The following is a 21,973-nucleotide window of genomic DNA, read 5'->3' as shown; positions in this document are numbered from 1 at the left end:
ATCCTTTATATCTTCCCCCTCCTGTAGAGACCAGCCATCCCCTTTATATCTTCCCCCTCCTGTAGAGACCAGCCATCGTCCATCCTTTATATCTTCCCCCTCCTGTAGAGACCAGCCATCGTCCATCCCTTTATATCTTCCCCTCCTGTTAGCCATCTCCCTTTATCCCCCTCCTGTAGAGACCAGCCATCGTCCATCCCTTTATATCTTCCCCTCCTGTAGAGACCAGCCATCGTCCATCCCTTTATATCTTCCCCCTCCTGTAGAGACCAGCCATCGTCCATCCCTTTATATCTTCCCCTCCTGTAGAGACCAGCCATCACCATCCCTTTATATCTTCCCCTCCTGTAGAGACCAGCCATCGTCCATCCCTTTATATCTTCCCCCCCTTTATATCTTCCTGTAGAGACCAGCCATCCCTTTATCCGTCCTTTATATCTTCCCCCCCCTCCTGTAGAGACCAGCCATTGTCCGTCACTTTACCAGCTGTCGTCGTAGTGGAACAAAACCAGCACTTACCTGCACTTAGCCACACACATGCATGCACCCGTAGTGGCACACGCACACCTGAGGAGGCTGATGGGAGGTGCTATAGGGACGGCTTAGTGTAAAGACTGGAATGGAACATGTGGAACGGTATCAAACATATAGAAACCACGTTTGACTCCGTTCCATGAATTCCATTCCAGCCATTACAATGAGCCCATCCTCATATAGCTCCTCCCACCAGCCTCCTCTGACACACAAGCACACACACAAACTGCTTTTTTGTGATTAGCCCTGTAATGAAGACCAAGGTGTCCATGATCACTTATAGTTCCCCAAATGTAAAATGACACATTCCTCAGTGAGGGAGCCAATGTGTTTCCAACATCCACTGTAGGTCCATTATATAACCAGGCACTGCAGCTCATTTGCTTCTCGTCCCTTCTGTCGTTCTGCAACAAGAGCCAAGCGTCAACCAGCCTTAAACGATCAGAAATATAATTTAACATTTTAATTGTGCACGTCAATATAACCTGTCATTGTATTATGATTTACACTGAGTGGACAAAACAGTAAGAACACCTTCCTAATATTGAGTTGCACCCCCCCATTCACCCTCTGAATGTCACACATACATAATCCATGTCTCAATTCTCTCAAGGCTTAAAAATCCCTCTTTAGCCTGTCTACTCCCCTTCATGTACACTGATTTGAAGTGTATTTAACAGGTGACATCAATAAGGGATCATAGATTTCACTTGGATTCACCTGGTCAGTCTGTCATTGAAAGAGAAGGTGTTCTTAATGTTTTGTCCCCTCGTTGTACAGTATGTGTTCTGTGTGAGCGCCACCTTTGACCAACTATGTAAGAGTATGCCTTTTAGTCTGTGTCCTGCAAAACTGTCTCTGTATTGTACTAGATTCTCCTATATCTCTGTCAGTAAATAAAATATAATCTCAACTGTTAACCTGTAGATGTACACTATTGTTTTCCAGTGTTCTGCAATTCATTGTGTCCTACAGGATCCATATCATTTTCTTTGACTCATGATAAGGTATATTATATATATATATACATTGTGGTTGTTGAAGACTAGTGGTGGTGTATAGACGACAGCCACCATATAATGTAATGGAGATGGTGTCGGAGAGGGCAGAAACACTGGCATCGAGCCAGCACAGAACTGGTCCACTGGCTCAATTCCCAGACTCTTTGCCTTCATAAAACAACGAGACAGTCGAGCTGAGAGTTGAAGACGGGTAGAAAACACAAACCACACTTCATAGAAGAAGCTCCTCTAACTGTTTTTTTCTTTATTATTTTATCTTACCGGAGTCAATAGGTTTTGCTTTCTACTTCCTAATATATTTTAGTCCAAGATACAAGTATCTGAAATATATATCCAAAGCTACCTCCCACAAACCCTGACTCTGCCCTTTGGTTTCCTTATATGGAGATCATGGGTAGGTCTAAAGTATGATCGGATATCAGCCTCCTCTTCAGACGCAGGCTCAGGATCTACTAGCTGTGAGCTACTAAATAGACCATATTTCTCCTGTATTAGTAGCTTCTGGGGTTAAATTCTACACCTCCTAGGTGCGGCCCAGAATACGTGACGAGTTTAGTGGTTCATTGTGAAGAATACAGCGGGGAAACGGTTACGGATATTTCTGTGGCTGCACAGGATCTAAGAGCACACCTTTCAAACTGTGCAGATATGAGTGAAGTTAGGACTCTGAGTGGTAAGGTTCTGTTTAAAGTCTTGGATATATTCTGTTATTGTCTACACAAATGCTTTCTAAACTAAAAATACTGCTGTAATTAGTCAATTTATTACAAATGAATGCAGCCTAATTACGTTGAGCTCGTTATAATAATAATAATCGTACAGATTACTTCTCATGCAATAACTGAGATTCTGAATGTATAAATCAGACATACTCCGTGAGTGACGAAGGTCCAAGTTTACTCAATAGCGTACTGAAATCAAATGGCTCCTGAGGGAAAATCTTATTTGACGTAGCAAGTCTACAGTACAGAGTTACAGTACACTCCCTGGTATATTATGTGCCTCTGGAATGCAGAAACACAAGTTTTCATTCAGTCTAATCCATGTTCGATGAGGAGATAGGCAATGAATAGGTTTGTTTGCTTTTCATGGTAATGTTTGGGAAGTAAGCCATTGTCAAATAACCATGACACTATTCAAATCACAAGTTCATATGAGAAGCTGAAGTTCCGGGTAAGTATGACTCTCAAATGAAATGTACTGCATGTGCAACCACTGCTGAGTCATCGAGGGGAGGTGTCTGATCTTGTATCCCTGGACCATAGGAGAGAGTAACCAGATTACCGTTATCCTCTTTGGCTATTGTAGAAACTGTAGCTTTCTACTGCATGGGAATGCACATGTGTCACCCAGTCTGCCTATTGAAGGTGACACAATATGATACGCCTTTTCTACAAACAACATAACTACCACGTTTGGGAAACAATACATTTCCTACGAGTATCCCAAGTGGTTTCTATACAGAGGAGAGGTATTAGTCTGTTGTGGTCATATAGGAATGTGTGTTTACTAGACCTGGTTCTCTATGATTTGGACAAGAAGTCTGGTACATTGCTTCCGCTTGTTTCAATGCTGAGAGTTTCAGAAAGGGAATGAAGTTAGCGGGAGATTTTGATACATGGTTAAAGAGCATTTGACATTTGAGTCATTTATCAGATGCTCTTATCCAGAGCGACTTACAGTTAGTTAGTGCACTCATCTTATTAAGACAGCAAGGTGAGACAACCACATATCACAGTCACAGTAAGTACACTTATCCTCAATAAAGAAGTTACTGCTAAAGAGCGGTTTTTCGGATCTTTCCTCTCACCCCTCTCGCTTCGTTTTCTTTGTCAGGAACCTGAATGCTGGTGTGGAGACAGGATGAGTGACACCACTGTATCGCCTGAGGGTGCAGAGAGTGGGAAGAGTGAACATGTCCGCCAATGGCTGCATAGTAGTCCCACCGCCCCACAGGAGTATAATGAGGACGTTGCAGGGTCAAGTCTTCTCTGCCCTGGTAAACAGGGCTTGGTGGCCCAGGAGGAGAGAGCAGAGTCACCTAGCTGTCTGTCAATGAAGAGTGATCACTCAATGGGTCAGCCAATCAACTTCCACAGAGGACATGGCACAAGAGACAAAAGGTTTGGGCCTGTATTCACAGTCTCAGAGTAGGAGTGTTGCTATAGGATCAGCTTTGCCTTTTAGATCATAATGAATAATATTATATGGACAGAGGGGAACTGATCCTCAATCAACACTACTACTGTGAGACACTTTAGGCCTTTTCGCACTGCAATGTTCTTAGCCCTGGGCTAAGACTGACCCTGGGCTAACTTATCCTGTGTTCACACTAACATTTGTTAATCCTGGGCTAAAATATCCTGGGGACAGTGGGGAGCAGACGTTAGCATGCCTACATAGGAACTGTTTTTGTTAGCCATAGCAACCAATGTTTTCACACCGATGAAAGTATGTTTTTTTGTCAGGTTTTTGTCCTCAGATGGAAGGATGAAATAGTATAAATGTACTTATTAAAATAGCGTGCAGAACTCATCACAAGCATATGAAAATGAAGTGAAAATGCAGCTATTGTGATTGGACAGTGAAATATTCTATGCGTTTTTCTTGACCCCCGTTTCACACGGGCTATTTTGGCACCGGGTTTCTGGGTCTAGTCCTACAAAGTTGGACCTAACCCTGCTCCGGAGCAAGGCCAGGTAGCCCTGGGCTAAGGTTGGTGCTAGAATGTGCAAGTGTGAAGACTTGCATAGCCCTAGGCTAAAATCTCAATAAACCCAGGGATAAGGAGACTCGTGCAGTGTGAACACTGCATGTGGATGAATATGGGTCCCGATTTCCAACTGTCTTTACAAGCTATGTTATAGGGTTAGGGTACTGACTGTATATTTCACAGGGAGGGTGCAGAGTCACCTACATCCAGCTGTGTGTCAATGAGGAGTGACCGCTCAATGGATCCACCGATAAACTACAAGAGAGAGTTTATTCCCAATCGCAGGTCATTTATGATTTTCATAATGAGGACGTTGCAATGTGTCAATACGTCCAACAATCGACAAAAGACAAAAGGTCTGGGCCCGTTTTCACAGTCTCAGAGTAGGAGTTTTGATTAGTATCAGTTTTGATTAGCATCAGTTTTGGTCAGCATCAGTACTGATTAGCTTCAGTTTTGATTAGCATCAGTTATGATTAGCATCAGTACTGATGAGCTTGAGTTTTGATTGGCATCAGTTATGATTAGCATCAGTACTGATTAGCTTCAGTTTTGATTAGCATCAGTTATGATTAGCATCAGTACTGATTAGCATCAGTTTTGATTAGCATCAGTTTTGATTAGCTTCAGTTATGGTTAGCATCAGTACTGATTAGCATCAGTTTTGATTAGCATCAGTACTGATTAGCATCAGTTTTGATTAGCATCAGTTTTGAATATTATTTTGCATATGGTTTGATGACGGTTGACTGACCGAAAGCTCAGCCACAATTAAATAAATAGATTTTCATCTGTCTGGAAAAGTGCAGCGACTTTTTCCTGTTTCTCCAGTTTAGCATTTTGACTCTAGCACCCTCACTAAATTGGTTTGGGTGTGTGGTAGATTCTGCCTATTATCTATTAGATCATAATGATGTAGGGGGACTTGATCCTAGATCAGCACTCCTACTCGGAGACACTTTTGAATATGTGATTTCTAATAGACATCTTGCAGATCGGTAAAAGCGACTGTACATAAGCATAGGATTGATTAAAAACACACCTCAATTATTTTGTTTGCAGGGAGGGAGCAGACTCACCTACACCCAGCTATCTGTCAATGAAGAGTGACCAGTCAATGGGTCCATCTTCAAGGTCATTTATGATTTTAATTAATAGATGATTTTTTAAATAATTTAAAGTATCTAAAGTGGGTCATGTGGGAATTTTTACTATAAAAAAATCAACAAAATTAAAATGCACAATACCTTGCATGTATGTATAAAAAAAACACATTTGAGGTGATCCAAAACATCAATTTGTTTAATTTCAAATGAATGTATTTGCACCTAATGTATTTCCACCACTTGTAGGATGATGACATCAGACACAACACAACTGTCCATTGGTGGAGTGCATGCAACAATGGTATGTTTGCAAGTTTTAAGCTGAAACTCTATGTATGCATAGTAAATGTATATTCAGTGGATTGTTCTTAGTTTCAATAATAATAAGCAATTGGCATTGGTGATTTGGCAAATAAAAATATCAACTATATGTGCAGGTACAGTAACTGTTAATTGGTTTAAAAAGAAATACAACTGCCTATGGTGATGATCGTTTTTATTTCTTGGGTTCTCAGCATACTGAACATCATGGCATGAACAGAGTCAGCAACCTCAGAGAATTCCCACAGAGAATCGAAGACTGGACGAAGGAGCATGTGAAAGAGTGGCTAATTAGTAGCCTCAAACTCCCTGAGGTCGCAACAAAACTTTATGAACAGGACGTGTCAGGAGCTAGCCTGGTTTGCATTGAGAAACAGGACTTGACTGATTTCGGTGTTAAGTTTGGGCCTGCGATTCAAATCATAAAAAATGTAGAGATACTGAGAAACGACTTGGAGAGTGTAGGGAGAAGCATGAGATCCCCTGAGAGTGATCCCTTCAGAAGACAGGAGAGATTTAGATTTAAAGCCATACCAGAAGCTAGGATGGGGTCACATGAGGAAACTCTGGATTCTGACAGTGTGAAATCGGAGTCGGTGGCTCCAAGTCTAAGCTCATCATGGACATCAGTGGAAGAACTGAGACATTCTGGTTCAGATGTTGCATCCCCCATTCTACTGCCAATGGTAGAGTCGGAATCCATTCCAGCTTATGGAAATATGGAGGACAATACGAGACAAAGTGAGACGTCCATCTCATCATTTGACCACTTAAGAGAAACTGCTCCAAATCTGGAGAAGAGAATATGTCCCCCACGTCCCTTTGACCAAAACGACCTATCGTTCACATACATACAAAATGATACCCTCCCCCCTGAATCCGGTCCAAGCAATCTCATTGACCCGGTACATGAGTACAAGCTCCTGCCAAGCACAGAGGAAGCCAGTGAGATAGATATTCTGGAAAAGTTCAGCAATGAAGTGTTTCGTTTTTCCGCAGCCTGCATGAACTCTCGCACCAATGGGACCATTCATTTTGGGGTGACAGGCGGGCACGGACACATGCATGGACAGGTGATTGGGCAAAACCTGCCATCATTCAACATGTATACAGACAGGTTTGACATGCATCTCAAGGAACACTTTGTAGAAGAAACAAATATCGCAAGAGCATGCATCAGACCTCCAAAATTCTTTCAGGTTCAACGTCTAGATGGCGCGACTTCAGACAAGTGGGTGATAGAAGTTGATGTTGTCCCAAGTTATTCACAGACTCAAGAGAAGCTTTTCTATACCTCAATAATATCTGAACAAAATGGAGAAGAATACAAAACTGAATGTCTATTTATTCGACAAGGTCCAAAGAGCATCAACATTCTTGCAAACAATAATCCCAGAAGTCTACAGGAGAAGATGAGAGGTTTGACAGAGGAAGTCAAATGTTGGTCATCAGCACGTAAGTCAAAAGAGGAGAGCAACTGTCAGCAGATAACCCAAAACCAAAACCACCAAGGTCAGAGGCTAAAACAATTGATAACTCATGGGAGAGACACACTTGAAAGCTCATTGCAAGTTATAGTTGTCACAAACAAGTGCCACCCCAGTCTTCATGAACATTTGGGGTTTTTGAAGGAGATGAAGTTGTTTGCAGTGCTGGAGTTTGACCCAGAATCTGACATGAACGGGACATGCAGTTTCTACAGAACAGATCGCATAGCGAATCTTCATTACCCTCGAATGTACAATACTAATGACAATGTCTCCACTGTTATCGGAAAGCTGAACTTGTTTAAGCAGACAAGCTGGGTCTTTTGTAATGGTCGAGCAAATGAGGTCAGTGAAGCAGACAGACCTTTCAGTACCAGTGAATGGCTGAAGAAACGTGCTGGAGAAATCAGCGATATGGTTTCATTTCTCTGCAATCCAGACGTCTTGTCGAAAGACAGATTACTTGTGGTGTTCATGCTTCACTCAGGAGTCACTGACATCTCAAGCCCTATACTTGAGGCCTTTTGTGCCATCTATCGCACTCTTGAGGGTGAGGATAATATGCTCTGCATATGCAAAGATTCAAATGTATTCAGTCAATGGAGAGACATGATAAACACTCGCTGCAAAGTGGATATTACTAGTAAATGTATCTACGAATTGAGCCTGACTGAAATCGACTGCACCATCAGGAAAATCAAAGAACCCCAGACACGGTCCTCTAGGAGATATCTGCCATCTTCTGGCTCCAGTTCAGTCCTCCTGACACAAAAAGACGAAGAGCTGATGACCGTACTTGATATACTGAGTGAAAATGAATGTGAGAACACTGAAATTGAAACCAAAGACACTTTTGAGGAATTCAAGACCAACACGGAGGAGGACTTTTACAGAGGCGGACAAGTGACTTGGTGGAACTTCTACTTGTCCGAGAGGCCAGGTTGTCTGCCATTCATCAAACGTGACAAGTATGAGGATCTTCACAACCTGATCACACCTACAGAGGGGTACACATCACCATGCATAATAATAAACCTCTTCCATCATCCAGGATGTGGTGGAACAACACTGGCCATGCACGTTTTGTGGAACTTGAGATGTAAATTCAGATGTGCTGTTCTGAAAAACACCACAGCACAGAACAGTGAGATCGCAGTCCAAGTCACACACCTGCTGACCTGTGGCAAAGAGAAGCAGTTGAGTTATTCTCCTGTTCTACTCTTGGTGGACAACTGGGAGGACGTTGAAGACCTACAGAGATGCATACTAAGTGCAGCCAACGAGAAGAAGAAACCTGACACTCTGATGGTCATCATACTGAACTGTGAGAGATCCCAGATTCCAGCAGAGAGCTCCAGAAACAGCCGACTTGACAATGTGTTCATGATCAACAAGCTCTCCACCAAAGCAGAGCTTCTTTGAGGTGAAACTGAAAGAGCTCAAAGGTCACCATCAAAAACCTGAAACGTTCTACGCCTTCATGATCATGACAAACAATTTCAGTGAGAAGTACATCAAGAATCTGGTGTGCAACACCCTGAAAGACCTTGACACCTCCAGAAAAGAAGGACAGCTATTTTCACTCTTAGCTTTGCTAAATACATATGTGAACGGCTCCTACATGGCCCTGTCCCTATGTGAGGATTTTGTGGGGATTAGGAATGCTCTGTGGGGAAAAGAGACACTTGAGGACAAAATGAACCCATACTCCACGCTACTGATGCGCTTCGACATTGAAGAGCACGGCACTTATCAGGCAGTTCGGTTTCTACACCAAATGATTGCAAGTAATTGCCTCAAAGTCCTCACCGGAAAGCACAAGCTTCAACTGGGGGAAATAACAACCAGTCTGTTACACTGTGACTTGCTGTACAAATCTGGCATGGGTAAGGACATCCTGGTTCAAAACATCCAAAGTATGCTGATCACGCGGCAACGAAAGGAACTTGGACATGACAAAGATACACTCTTCTCTCCTTTGATTGAAGACATACAGACGGATGAGGGAATCAGCCAAATCAAAGAAGTTCTTGTAAGAGCAACAATGAGATTTGACAAAAATGCAACTCTGCCACAAGCTTTGGCAAGGCATTTCTATCTGAAAGAGAAGGATTATATATCTGCTCTGCAATGGGCCAAGGATGCACAGCAGAAAATGTACAATTCTTACATTGCAGACACATTGGGACAGGTGTACAAAAGCCACCTGAAATATGAAATTGAACGTGCTGAGGAGCTCACTCCAGAAGGGTTAGACAAATGCCTAAAATTAGCATTTCAAGCCACCAAAGCATTCAGAGATTCACAGGAACTCGCAAAGAAGGATGAGACAATGGATTCCCTTGATCTGCCCAACAGAAAGAGGCAACGAACCTACAACACATCTGGGTATGTCGGTGAAATGGAAGTTTCAATTATTGTTTTTGATATCATCAAAGATATTCCTTTCTTCAACAAAAGTGACGCACTCCAGCGAGACAAAATGCTGCAGTTCCTCAAAAACCACTTGCCAGTGAGTGATTTTCATGAAACAACAAACAGTACAAATGATCAATTCATTGCTGTTCTGTCAGACCACGAGAAATTCTTGGTCTCTTTGAAGCCACGGCTGAAGGAGATGTTCCGTTTTTTTGAGAACTACTTCACATACCTGAAGCCAAGGTCAATTGAGAAGGAGACAGCAGAGGACAGAAACAAACGGAAAGTATCAGAGCTCTTCAAGAAGTACATTCACATCTTCTGTTCCTCCGGAGAAGAGAGAGCCTCTGAAAGGGCCAGTAAACCAAAACTGAGTCTCCGGCAGGAGATAGAGGAGCAGCGGAACTATTTGGAGCAAAAGCGAGCAGATTCATTTGCTGGTCTTCTCCAGTATCTGAATGAGAAGAATGGGAATCAAATTGAATTAATTCTGAAGAAATGGCAGTTCATTGTTCAAAATTCTACACGGAAACTCATGGCTGACCGGATCAATTTCATCCTTGCAAACATTGTTCTTCACTGCATTAAGCAAAGCTCAACATTGCTGAAGAGGTACGAGGAGCTGGTCTCCCTTCTCAATGAGGCACTGCAAGACGAGGGAACCCATTCAAACTGCACAGAGCTGTACTACCTCTCAATGTTGCTGATGTGGCCAAGAAAGGACAACCTGCTTGAGAGCACCACAACGTTCAAAAACATTGGCACGTATGTCACTTCATCGAAGAAATCTTTCCATCGTCGCTTCTCCCACATATTTCCGGCGAAGAGTTGCATCGCACATTTCTACCTCGGGAAATCAAGAGGACTGAGGAGAATAATTCACAAAGGCAGGCTTGATCAGTTGCTGTACAAAGAGGGACCCAAAACATCACACAAGAAGGCCTCATCCAAAGATAGACCCCCAAACCCGCATCAACTGTGGCAAAGTGGAGCAATATGGAGGGATCCTGAGATACAAAACCTGTTACAACGGGTCAAAGGGAAAACGGAAAACGGTGACATTTATGTTTACTACGGGGGCAATCTGAAAATCTCAGTGCGTCCAGTATACCTTGGTGGAGTCCGGAGTGGATGCAGTACGGAGGAGGTCTCCTTTTACCTTGGATTCACCATGGAGGGACCCGTGGCTTATGACATAAAGTATGAAAATGACCAGTAAACAGCTTACCATCAGGCAGACTGAGGAAGGGATGCAAGCGTTTGCACTTAGGGAAAGGAAAGGCTTCCATTGAAGTTATATAGGCCTAGAGGGTTTGACTGGGGTGAATGTCTGTGAACCAGGACAGAATCACATTAAGTAAGATACCAGTGTGCTCTTGTCACTGTGTGAGGAAACCCAACCTCAACCACCTGGAAATAATCAAAGCAGAGAGAACAGGTGTCGGGTGACATTCAACAATGAATCATTCATGCTTTTAGAGGTGAAACAATGACAATCAATCTTGCATCAGAATGGATTGTAATGTCTCTAAGTCCCTGTCATTGTATCTCTAAGTCCCTCTAATTTGGTCTCTAAGTCCCTGTCATTTTATCTCTAAGTCCCTGTAATTTTATCTCTAAGTCCCTGTAATTTTATCTCTAAGTCCCTGTAATTTTATCTCTAAGTCCCTGTAATTTGGTCTCTAAGTCCCTGTAATTTTATCTCTAAGTCCCTGTAATTTTATTTCTAAGTCCCTGTAATTTTGTTTCTAAGTCCCTGTAATTTGGTTTCTAAATCCTTGTAATTTTGTCCCTAAGTCCCTGTAATTTGGTCTCTAAGTCCCTCTAATTTGGTTTCTAAATCCTTGTAATTTTGTCCCTAAGTCCCTCTAATTTGGTCTCTAAGTCCCTCTAATTTGGTCTCTAAGTCCTTGTAATTTTGTCCCTAAGTCCCTGTCATTTTTCTCTAAGTCCCTGTAATTCTGTCTCTAAGTCCCTCTAATTGTAACATACAGTACTATACAGTAGCAGACCAATGAACAAGGATTGTAGACCTATAAACCATTTGCAACTATTCAATGCTTTAAACATGTTTTATGGTTTTGCATTGTGTTTATTGAAACTACGGAATGATTATTGTGTTACAATGCATATTGACTTTCTGCAAGTTATGTATCTTCTTCAGATGTTTGTCTAAATACATTCAATTGCGTGGTTATTTGAAATTATATGCTACATTATTTACAAGAGAAAAGAGATGAGGAGAAAACCTATTGTCAATGTTTGTTAATGGAATAAAGAGAATTGCATACTATATATATATATATATACAGTATATACCTGTATATATTTGAGGATATTTTTTCCCCTGAATGTTATGTAAAACAATTATGATTCTATAAAAAAATGTTACCTGCATGTCTTGCACCCTACTGAAAATATTTTAATATGTGACACTTTTCAAATCAAATCGTATTGGTCACATACACATGTTTAGCAGATGTTATTGCGGGTGTAGCGAAATGCTTGTGCTTCTAGCTCCGACAGTGCAGTAACATCTAACAACATATACCCAAAACACACAAATCTTAAGTAAGGAATGGAATTAAGAATATATGCAGATATGGACGACCAATGTCAGAGTGGCATGGACGTAGATACAGTAGAAAAATATAGAATTAAGCAATAAGGCACGAGGGGGTGTGGTATATGACCAATATACCTCGGCCAATATACAATTTTGAACCTGGTAGTGTGCCAAATGAATATTCATAACCTACAGTAAAGCACTGTTTGATTATGTTGTTGTTGTGTTTAATTTACCAGAACCTTTTTCATGTGCCACTGGCTTTTCTATATCTTACCATCTGCCAATGTTCAGCTGGAAAACTATACAAAATGGCCATCCCTGGAATATACTTTTCCTGATCAGTAGGAATGTTATTTTCAAATAGAAACACAGCAGGCAGATAGAGACTATCTGTCATGATTTTATTAATTTGCTACAAAAAAAAAGGATTTTGCTGTTTTAGTCACTGAAATACAGTTTGTCAGAATAACTGGTCTGACACCACCCTCTACTGGACCAACACAAATCACACACTGTCAGTGTGGGGCCGATTACGTGTTAACTAGGTATTCTTGTGATTATTTTTTTTATACAATAGGGTCGCCCAAAGAAGTGTGTGAGATGCTGATTGTGAGAATGTAGACTTTCTCTCAGTCAAGCTGTCCAATACAATAACGGTTGTTGTAGACAACATGTAGTGTCCATATGCTTGTGTAATTACTGTATCTGTCTGTCTGCCATTTTCTCACATTACAACGTAATTAACTTCCAAAACCAATGTAAAGTAAAGGGTTCCCAAAAGTTTCCAAAACTATAGCCCAACAGACTTAGCTAGCTACTGCTACTCCTTTATAGCCGCACGACAGCAAGCAAGATATAGTAATAAACAATTATTCTAAAGGGAGCTAGATAGCTAAGAAAGTAGGCTATTTACCGGATATCTAAATGAACGCAAACCAACGCAAGGTTCGCTATTATGAAGGCATTTCTTTATAAAACATAACGAATAGCAAACGTTTGGCGTGGCTTTATGCAATGGTTGCGTAAACCGCGGATAATGTTCTTCATTTTTCCAATTTATTATAATTGTAGTATTCCCCACAATACTCATGGTTAAACAACCTACAGTAAACTGTCACGTTCATGTACTGGTAATTTGAGCTAAGTCCTGTATGTCAGGATGGCCGAGCGGTCTAAGGCGCTGCGTTCAGGTCGCAGTCTCCCCTGGAGGCGTGGGTTCGAATCCCACTTCTGACATTGATTTTTGTAATGTAGATGCAATATGCCTTTCTTTGTAACATATTTATATTCAACAGGAAATGAATGTCAGAAAATGTTGTTCAGTCTTATAACACTTTCACCCAAAAATTAAAGGTACAGATGAACCATTTAACTTCTTTAAGGTTTTTGTTTCCTTACATTGAAAGCAGTCTATGACTCAAATCAAATCAAATCAAATTTTATTTGTCACATACACATGGTTAGCAGATGTTAATGCGAGTGTAGCGAAATGCTTGTGCTTCTAGTTCCGACAATGCAGTAATAACGAGCAAGTAATCTAACTAACAATTCCAAAAAAAACTACTGTCATACACAGTGTAAGGGGATAAAGAATATGTACATAAGGATATATGAATGAGTGATGGTACAGAGCAGCATAGGCAAGATACAGTAGATGATATCGAGTACAGTATATACATATGAGATAAGTATGTAAACCAAGTGGCATAGTTAAAGTGGCTAGTGATACATGTATTACATAAGGATGCAGTCGATGATATAGAGTATAGTATCAACGTATGCATATGAGATGAACAATGTAGGGTAAGTAACATTATATAAGGTAGCATTGTTTAAAGTGGCTAGTGATATATTTACATCATTTCCCATCAATTCCCATGATTAAAGTGGCTGGAGTAGAGTCAGTGTCATTGACAGTGTGTTGGCAGTAGCCACTCAATGTTAGTGGTGGCTGTTTAACAGTCTGATGGCCTTGAGATAGAAGCTGTTTTTCAGTCTCTCGGTCCCAGCTTTGATGCACCTGTACTGACCTCGCCTTCTGGATGGCAGCGGGGTGAACAGGCAGTGGCTCGGGTGGTTGATGTCCTTGATGATCTTTATGGCCTTCCTGTAGCATCGGGTGGTGTAGGTGTCCTGGAGGGCAGGTAGTTTGCCCCGGTGATGCGTTGTGCAGACCTCACTACCCTCTGGAGAGCCTTACGGTTGAGGGCGGTGCAGTTGCCATACCAGGCGGTGATACAGCCCGCCAGGATGCTCTCGATTGTGCATCTGTAGAAGTTTGTGAGTGCTTTTGGTGACAAGCCAAATTTCTTCAGCCTCCTGAGGTTGAAGAGGCGCTGCTGCGCCTTCCTCACGATGCTGTCTGTGTGAGTGGACCAATTCAGTTTGTCTGTGATGTGTATGCCGAGGAACTTAAAACTTGCTACCCTCTCCACTACTGTTCCATCGATGTGGATGGGGGTGTTCCCTCTGCTGTTTCCTGAAGTCCACAATCATCTCCTTAGTTTTGTTGACGTTGAGTGTGAGGTTATTTTCCTGACACCACACTCCGAGGGCCCTCACCTCCTCCCTGTAGGCCGTCTCGTCGTTGTTGGTAATCAAGCCTACCACTGTTGTGTCGTCCGCAAACTTGATGATTGAGTTGGAGCCGTGCATGGCCACGCAGTCGTGGGTGAACAGGGAGTACAGGAGAGGGCTCAGAACGCTCAGAACTGTGAATGAGTCACTGCAATACACACTATGATTTGGTAAACTAACCTCTGCACTGATTTTGCAACATGTATAAATGCAAAGAGAATAGTTAAGCATAGTGTTGTGCCAATAAATTATATATATACTAGATGACTTATAGGGGGCGCTGTGTTGAAGCCAACATGCCTCCATCTTGGCACTCCCCTTGTTTGTAATTCATATTTTGGAAGCTATAGAAATGCATTTATTAATGTCTACATTTGTTTTTGCCACATGTATTATATTACAGACACCTAAATGCATACTTTACAATTATATTATGTGAGGTAAACATACATATAAAAAATCTATATATAAAAACATTTTTCAAAAAAAAAATATTTATTATATTACTAATGTTACTATGCCCAGTACAACAAAAAAATACTTAAAAACATGTCATTTTGTCCTGAAACATTTAAAGCTGCAAAAGGTCACTTTTTTGGGTGACCCTACAAAATTCAGACAGAAATTTGAGTTATAGATCTGTCATATCATTGAAATCAATCCTAAGAAGCTTAGATCTATGCTATGTGCACAATTTCTATTCTTCCCATTCTTAACTTTCATTTCTGCATGTTTTACTTTTGATTTTGTTCACCAGCTTCAAACAACTGAAAATACAATATTTTTGGTTATTGAAAACATATTTCACAGCTGTTTCGATGGTACAATGACTCTCTACGCTATACTTGCTTGTTTGATCACAAACTTATATTAGGCAAACTATTAGAATTATTGCAACCAGGAAATGGCAGAGAAATTTCTGCATAATGTACCTTTAAAATGATCTAGGCTATTATGATGTTTTGAAGCCATTCATGCACTTTTCACATTGCATGTACACACATACATAGCTAATTCAATTAATAAATTAAATAAAAAGTCACAGTAACTTAGCCCAGAGTTTAAATTCTACAATCAGTGTTTATTCATGGATGCAAAGGGAAGCCAGGCTTCCCCCGCAATAAACACACAATTATTTATCCTTGTCTCTCTGTTTTCATACTTTTCCTTCAATTTGCAGGAGGCTGAATGTATCTCACCAGAGAAAGCATCAGAGTGAGCGAAACAAAGGCCATCTTGCTCTGTATGTGTAGCCCGATTATCGGATGCTGTCTTGACAAAAAGAGTATGACATTGTTGCCGCCCGTAGCATTGGATGCAAGGGAAGCCAGCAAGCATTTGGCCTCCCTGATTAAAAAAAATAAATAAAAATGATAACCAATCAGCGTTGAGCTAAACTGAGTGAGCTCAACTGTGAATAGCTCTAGCACACAAAAAAGGAAGCCAGTTAAGGATTTATTTATTTTCAAAGACACAACTAGGTATATCAGACTTACGGTTGTTGCACCGACAAAACTGGGAAGTGGAGAAATATTAAACGTATGGAGATTAACAGTAGTGTTCTGACAAGCACACAAATGACACTGTAATTTAGCCCATTCCTTGTCTGGAATGATAATTGTGGTAACCCGTAACAAAAATCTAATAAATAAGGTAGAACAGCCCAAATCAGTTTCCATCACCGTATTGTACAGTGAATTGAAGACTAAGTACTCAGCAGTCATGTTTGGGTTTTGGAATGCTGTCAAGCTCTTACCAGGTCTAGTGTTCCCAACCAGAGCAATCCGGGTCTCTTTTGGATCAGAAGGAAATGTTGCTACTGTAGAGAGAAGTGTGATGTTGATGTTCTTTCTGTTTGGGCATCTTATAGAACATATTTTCAGTCTCACATTGCTTCATAGACTTACATTATTGGTCTATAAAATACAAACTCTAAGCAAATTAACAATGTCATTATCTACAGGTAACTTCCTAAATAAGCCTAAAGACTAAGTTTCCACATTAGGCAAATAGGGCAGCAGTGTCTTGCTGCCTTGGGTAGAGCACCAGTTGAAAAAGTGTAATGTAATCGATATTGTGTGGGACACATAGAGAGACGATGTCTAAAAAAAAAAATCTACGAGAGAGAAGCAAGGAAAAGGCATCTGAAAGAATGTTGGGGAGAGAACCAACTTCCATGTAAGTTCTCTGACTTTTTCAGAAACTGGATACAGACATCATTGTCCTCCTTGCTTGTCTGCTCTTCTATTTTACCAAGGATAATCCAACCATAAAGCCATGGGTTCACTTTTAGTATGGGGAAAAACAACCAGATTTGAATCAACACCATCTACGAGAAGCTTGGAATGCGCTAGAATTTGGCTTGGTCAGGCTTATATTCATTTACAGGTTAGGATACAACCTCACAGTTTCATGCAAAGAAAAGTCATTTCCAGAGGGCAATTCAACGGAAACAGAACTACGCTTTGACTCTTAGAAAAAAACTGTTTTTTTCACTTAGAAAATGTATGCCAAACAAAAACAATTGAAATCAAAGTTGAACAAACCACATAACCCGCTGAACAAGGGCTACTTTAAACAATGTCTACTGAAAAATGTACAAAAACGAATTTAGTGGAAGAACTATCATTTCAAGATCTTTCTTTCTTTTTACTATTTGCTACATTGTAGATAAATAAGAAAGACATCAAATCTATGAAATAACACACATGGAATCATGTAGTAACCAAAAAGTGTTATACAAATCAAAATATATTTTAGATTTTAGATTCTTCAAAGTAGCCACCCTTTGCCTTGATGACTGCTTTGCACACTCTTGGCATTCTCACAACCAGCTTCATCTGGAATGCTTTTCCAACAGTATAGAAGGAGTTCCCACATATGCTGAGCACTTGTTGGCTGCTTTTCCTTCACTCTGCGGTTCAACTCATCCCAAACCATCTCACAAGTGGGTTGAGGTCAAATAGCCCTTACACAGCCTGGAGGTGTGTTGGGTCATTGTCTGTTGAAAAACAAATGCTTGTTAAGTGTGCCTTGGATTCTTAAATAATCACTGACAGTGTCACCAGAAAGCACCACCACATTTTTAAAATTTAACCAGGTAGGCCAGTTGAGAACAATATCTCATTTACCTCATTTACATTTATCTCATTTACTACTGCGACCTGGCCAAGATAAAGCAAAGAGTGCGACAAAACAACAACACAAAGTTACACATGGGATAAACAAGCATACAGTCAATTACACAATATAAAATATGTATAAAGTGTGTGCAAATGAAGTAAGGAGGTAAGGAAATAAATAGGCCATAGTGGAGAAGTAATTACAATTTAGCAATTAACACTGGAGTGATAGATGTGCAGATGAGGATGTGCAAGTAGAAAAACTGGTGTGCAAAGAGCAGAAAAACAAAAACAAATACGGGGATGAGGTAGGTATATGGTTGGATGGGTTATTTACAGATGGGCTGTGTACAGCTGCAGCGATCGGTAAGCTCCTCTGACAGACGATGCCTAAAGTTAGTGAGGGAGATTTAAGTCTTCAACTTAAGTGATTTTTGCAATTTGTTCCAGTCACTGGCAGCAGAAAACTGGAAGGAAAGGCGGCCAAAGTAGGTGTTGGAAATGCGGCCAAAGTATGTGTAATGATTCTAAAAAGGAACACATGGATTAGACATTTATTTTTTGTACTGTGGCCTTTATTTTATAAAAGTAACATGTAGAGTTTTGTTGGTATTTGATGGTAGTCAATTTAGCAACAAAATAATTATGACAGAAAAACAGACTCGCACAAATTTCAGACTTGAGTTTCCATAATGTAAAATGTATCAACCCCTTCAAAAATGTCCATTAATTAAAATCCACATTATATTTCACATTTCCTGTTGCTGTAGGAATATTTTCCTGTTGTAGCAAACTTGCTCAAATTAAGATCTGTACAGGCAATGCTCACAGATTATTTTGTGCATTCCATAAAGTACAGCTTTGTGTCAAGAAGTGTGAAACTTAAAAATGTAGCCGTTCCTCAAAATGTGACAATGTGTGGTACATGAAGACTTAGACCTATTTTAAAAAGGTAACAGCCGTGTCCATTTAATCCAACAGAACTCCAACCACAGACACAAAAGGAGGTCTGCATTGTTCTGGTCGGGAAGACTGAAGCTGGGAAAAGTGCATCAGCTTTAGAATCAAGGGTTTCCTCTAATTCTCTGACAAAAAACTGTGAAAAGGAAAAGGGAAGGTGGATAGGCAAAATGTAGCTGTTATTGACACCCCAGGGTTGTTACATACTACATTATCCAATGAAGAGGCACTGAACAAGATCACTCTGTGCATCTCTCTCTCTCTGCTCCTGCTCCCCATATGTTCCTGGTTGTGATCAAGCTGGGAAGATTCACTGAAGAGGGGCAGAAAAACGTGGAGATGATTCAGAGATTCTTCGGTGATGAAGCATCGAAATACACCATGGTTGTCTTCACACATGGAGACCTTCTTGATGGTGATGGTGTAACAATTGACAACTTCCTGGGTGAAAATCCAAGTTTAGGAAGTTTAGTTTTCAAATGCAATGGGGATATCATGTCTTCAACAACAAAGATAGAACTCACTCCCGGGTCACTGAGCTCCTTGAGAAGATAAACAATGTGGTGAAGGTGAATGGAGGAAGCCACTACACCACTGAGATTTTCCAGGAGGCTGAGAGAGTGATTGAAGAGGAGAAGAACAGGATCCTGAGAGAGAATGAAGAGAAGATACACAGAGAGGAGGAGAAACTGAAGAAAGACAAAATGAAACAAGAGGCTCACGAGAAAGAGCTTAAAGAGGAGAATGAGAGGATCCTGTATTGCATAAACCTGTCCAATCCTCTCAGATCTCCACCTGGCTTACAGGAAGGGGCTAGTTAGGGGTTGTTTCTGGACAGGGGCTCTGTTGTTTCTACTAGAACCCTTCCTCTACATGCAAGGCTCTTCTGATTAGTGTTGTTACTGTAAGTATCATCATTGGGAATTACCAACTTTAATAAACTGTCATGAAGATTATTTGTGTTATTTAAAGAACATGCCCTGAATCATCTGACACGTCCTCCACCATCCCTCCCTTCTCCTTCCTCCTTTCATCCTCCACCATCCCTCCCTTCTCCTTCCTCCTTTCATCCTCCACCATCCCTCCCTTCTCCTTCCTCCTTTCATCCTCCACCATCCCTCCCTTCTCCTTCCTCTTTTCATCCTCCACCATCCCTCCCTTCTCCTTCCTCCTTTCATCCTCCACCATCCCTCCCTTCTCCTTCCTCCTTTCATCCTCCACCATCCCTCCCTTCTCCTTCCTCATTTCATCCTCCACCATCCCTCCCTTTTTCTGGTTGTGTCTAGTGGGTCTAGCTAATATGTATGTTTCTAGGAAATTACCAGACTCTTTTAAGGTGTAATATTGTGAGTATTTCAAGTGAGATGTTATTGACACACACACACACACACACACACACACACACACACACACACACACACACACACAGTTAACCAATGTATTTCCTTTTTACATTACCCTAAATCAAGGCTTTCGTACTATCACACAAAAACCCTTAACTCAACCCTTTCACCATCACTGCACAACCAGAGTCAAATATAACCATATTTTTCTTCTTCTTCAGTAAACTATTTGTTTTCCACTTTGACCCAGAAAAGAAGTGCCCTCCTTTCCCTTATTGAACAATATCACATGGAACTACAGTGTAACTGCATCCTCGTGTAATGTTTAATGAGTAGAACCAAATATACTCTATCACAGTGTATATCTCTATCTAGTGGAAACTATGGAGAACTACAACATGTATGTATTTTAAACATAGTCAGTGGGCGTGTGTGTGTGATTGGGGAGTTTGTGGTGTATACAATACAACACTGGTGGTTGTATTGAGAGTAACAAGGGAGAATCTAGAAGCGGGTTATTTTTATTTGAACCATTATTTAACTAGGCAAGTCAGTTAAGAACAAATTATTATTTACAATGACGGCCTACCAAAAGGCAAAAGGCCTCCTGCGGGGACGGGGCCTGGGATTAAAAATATATACAAATAAAAACAATATAAATATAGGACAAAACACACATCACAACAAGAGAGACACAACACCACATAAAGAGAGACCTAAGACAACAACATAACAAGGCCGCAACACATGACCACACAGCATGGTATCAACACAACATGACATCAAAATGGTAGCAACACAACATGGTATCAGCGCAAAAACATGGTACAACCATTTTGGGGCAAAGTCAACAGCACAAAGGTCAAGAAGGTGGAGACAACAATACATCATACAAAGCAGCCACAACTGTCAGCAAGACTGTCCATTATTTTATTAATTTGAGATCTTATATATTGGTTGTTGACCTAGAGCCATTTGATTTTTGCAAGTGCTGCTGGTTTATTCACTCACTTTCTAAACTATGAATCCTTCTATTTGATTCCTACTAATGATTTTTTCCCATGAGTCCTGATCAAAAGTAGTGTACAAAAGGGAGTTGTTGGTCGTCCCCAGAGTTTAATGTGTGTTTGTCTCCATCTGCTGACCCGGAGGACCCAGACAGACCAGGCCACTGTGACTCACATGCCTCTCCATACTCTTAAATGGCTTCCTTTCCTCATACCCGTTCCTTCTAAGAGAATCTATACATGACCAGACTAGGAAAAACTCCAGGCCTTAGTTAAAGAACTGGAGATTTTCCTAGTCAGGTCACATGGTCAGGAAAAGGTCCCGGCCATATTCATATCAACTGGGGACTTAAAAAGGTTTACGACTATTTATTACATTTTTTATTTCACCTTTATTTAACCAGACAGGCTAGTTGGGAAGAAGTTCTCATTTACAACTGCGACCTGGCCAAGATAAAGCAAAGCAGTTCGACTCATACAACAACACAGATACACATGGAGTAAAACAAACATACAGTCAATAATACAGTAGAAAAAAGAAAAGAAAAAGTCTATATACAGTGAGTGTAAATGAGGTAAGTTAAGGCAATGAATAGGCCATGGTGGCGAAGTAATTACAATATAGCAATTAAACACTGGAATGGTAGATGTGCAGAAGATGAAAGTATTTCACCTTTATTTATCAGTAGACATGCAAAGGAGCAAGATAAATAAATAAATACAGTATGGGGTTGAGGTATTTACAGACGGGCTATGTACAGGTGCAGTGATCTATATGGCTATAGCTATTAACA

At 40.7% G+C, this 21,973-nt stretch overlaps 2 protein-coding genes, 1 non-coding gene and 1 pseudogene across 3 annotated transcripts; all 4 read left to right on the top strand.

Moving 5' to 3' along the window:
• The first annotated feature begins 1,973 nt into the window (after positions 1 to 1,973).
• Positions 1,974 to 8,605, top strand: LOC112234788 (sterile alpha motif domain-containing protein 9-like). The gene is made up of 6 exons (XM_042315464.1): positions 1,974 to 2,229; positions 3,393 to 3,679; positions 4,453 to 4,554; positions 5,332 to 5,403; positions 5,622 to 5,676; positions 5,891 to 8,605. Exons 2-6 carry the CDS (start codon positions 3,420 to 3,422, stop codon positions 8,603 to 8,605), a joined length of 3,204 nt encoding a protein of 1,067 aa, XP_042171398.1. The 5' UTR covers positions 1,974 to 2,229; positions 3,393 to 3,419.
• Positions 8,606 to 8,663: 58 nt separating this feature from the next.
• On the top strand, positions 8,664 to 11,894 carry LOC121844938 (sterile alpha motif domain-containing protein 9-like). Its single transcript, XM_042315465.1, has one exon. The coding sequence runs from the start codon at positions 8,664 to 8,666 to the stop codon at positions 10,818 to 10,820; it is 2,157 nt and encodes a 718-aa protein (XP_042171399.1). The 3' UTR covers positions 10,821 to 11,894.
• Positions 11,895 to 13,323: 1,429 nt separating this feature from the next.
• trnal-cag lies at positions 13,324 to 13,406 on the top strand. Its single transcript has one exon. It is a non-coding gene; the product is annotated as a tRNA-Leu (tRNA).
• Positions 13,330 to 19,934, top strand: LOC121844939 (annotated as a pseudogene).
• Positions 19,935 to 21,973: the final 2,039 nt, after the last annotated feature.

Source organism: Oncorhynchus tshawytscha, unplaced genomic scaffold (assembly GCF_018296145.1).
Source record: "Oncorhynchus tshawytscha isolate Ot180627B unplaced genomic scaffold, Otsh_v2.0 Un_contig_6231_pilon_pilon, whole genome shotgun sequence".
Taxonomy (NCBI): domain Eukaryota; kingdom Metazoa; phylum Chordata; class Actinopteri; order Salmoniformes; family Salmonidae; genus Oncorhynchus; species Oncorhynchus tshawytscha.
This window is presented reverse-complemented; position numbering and strand designations above follow the sequence as displayed.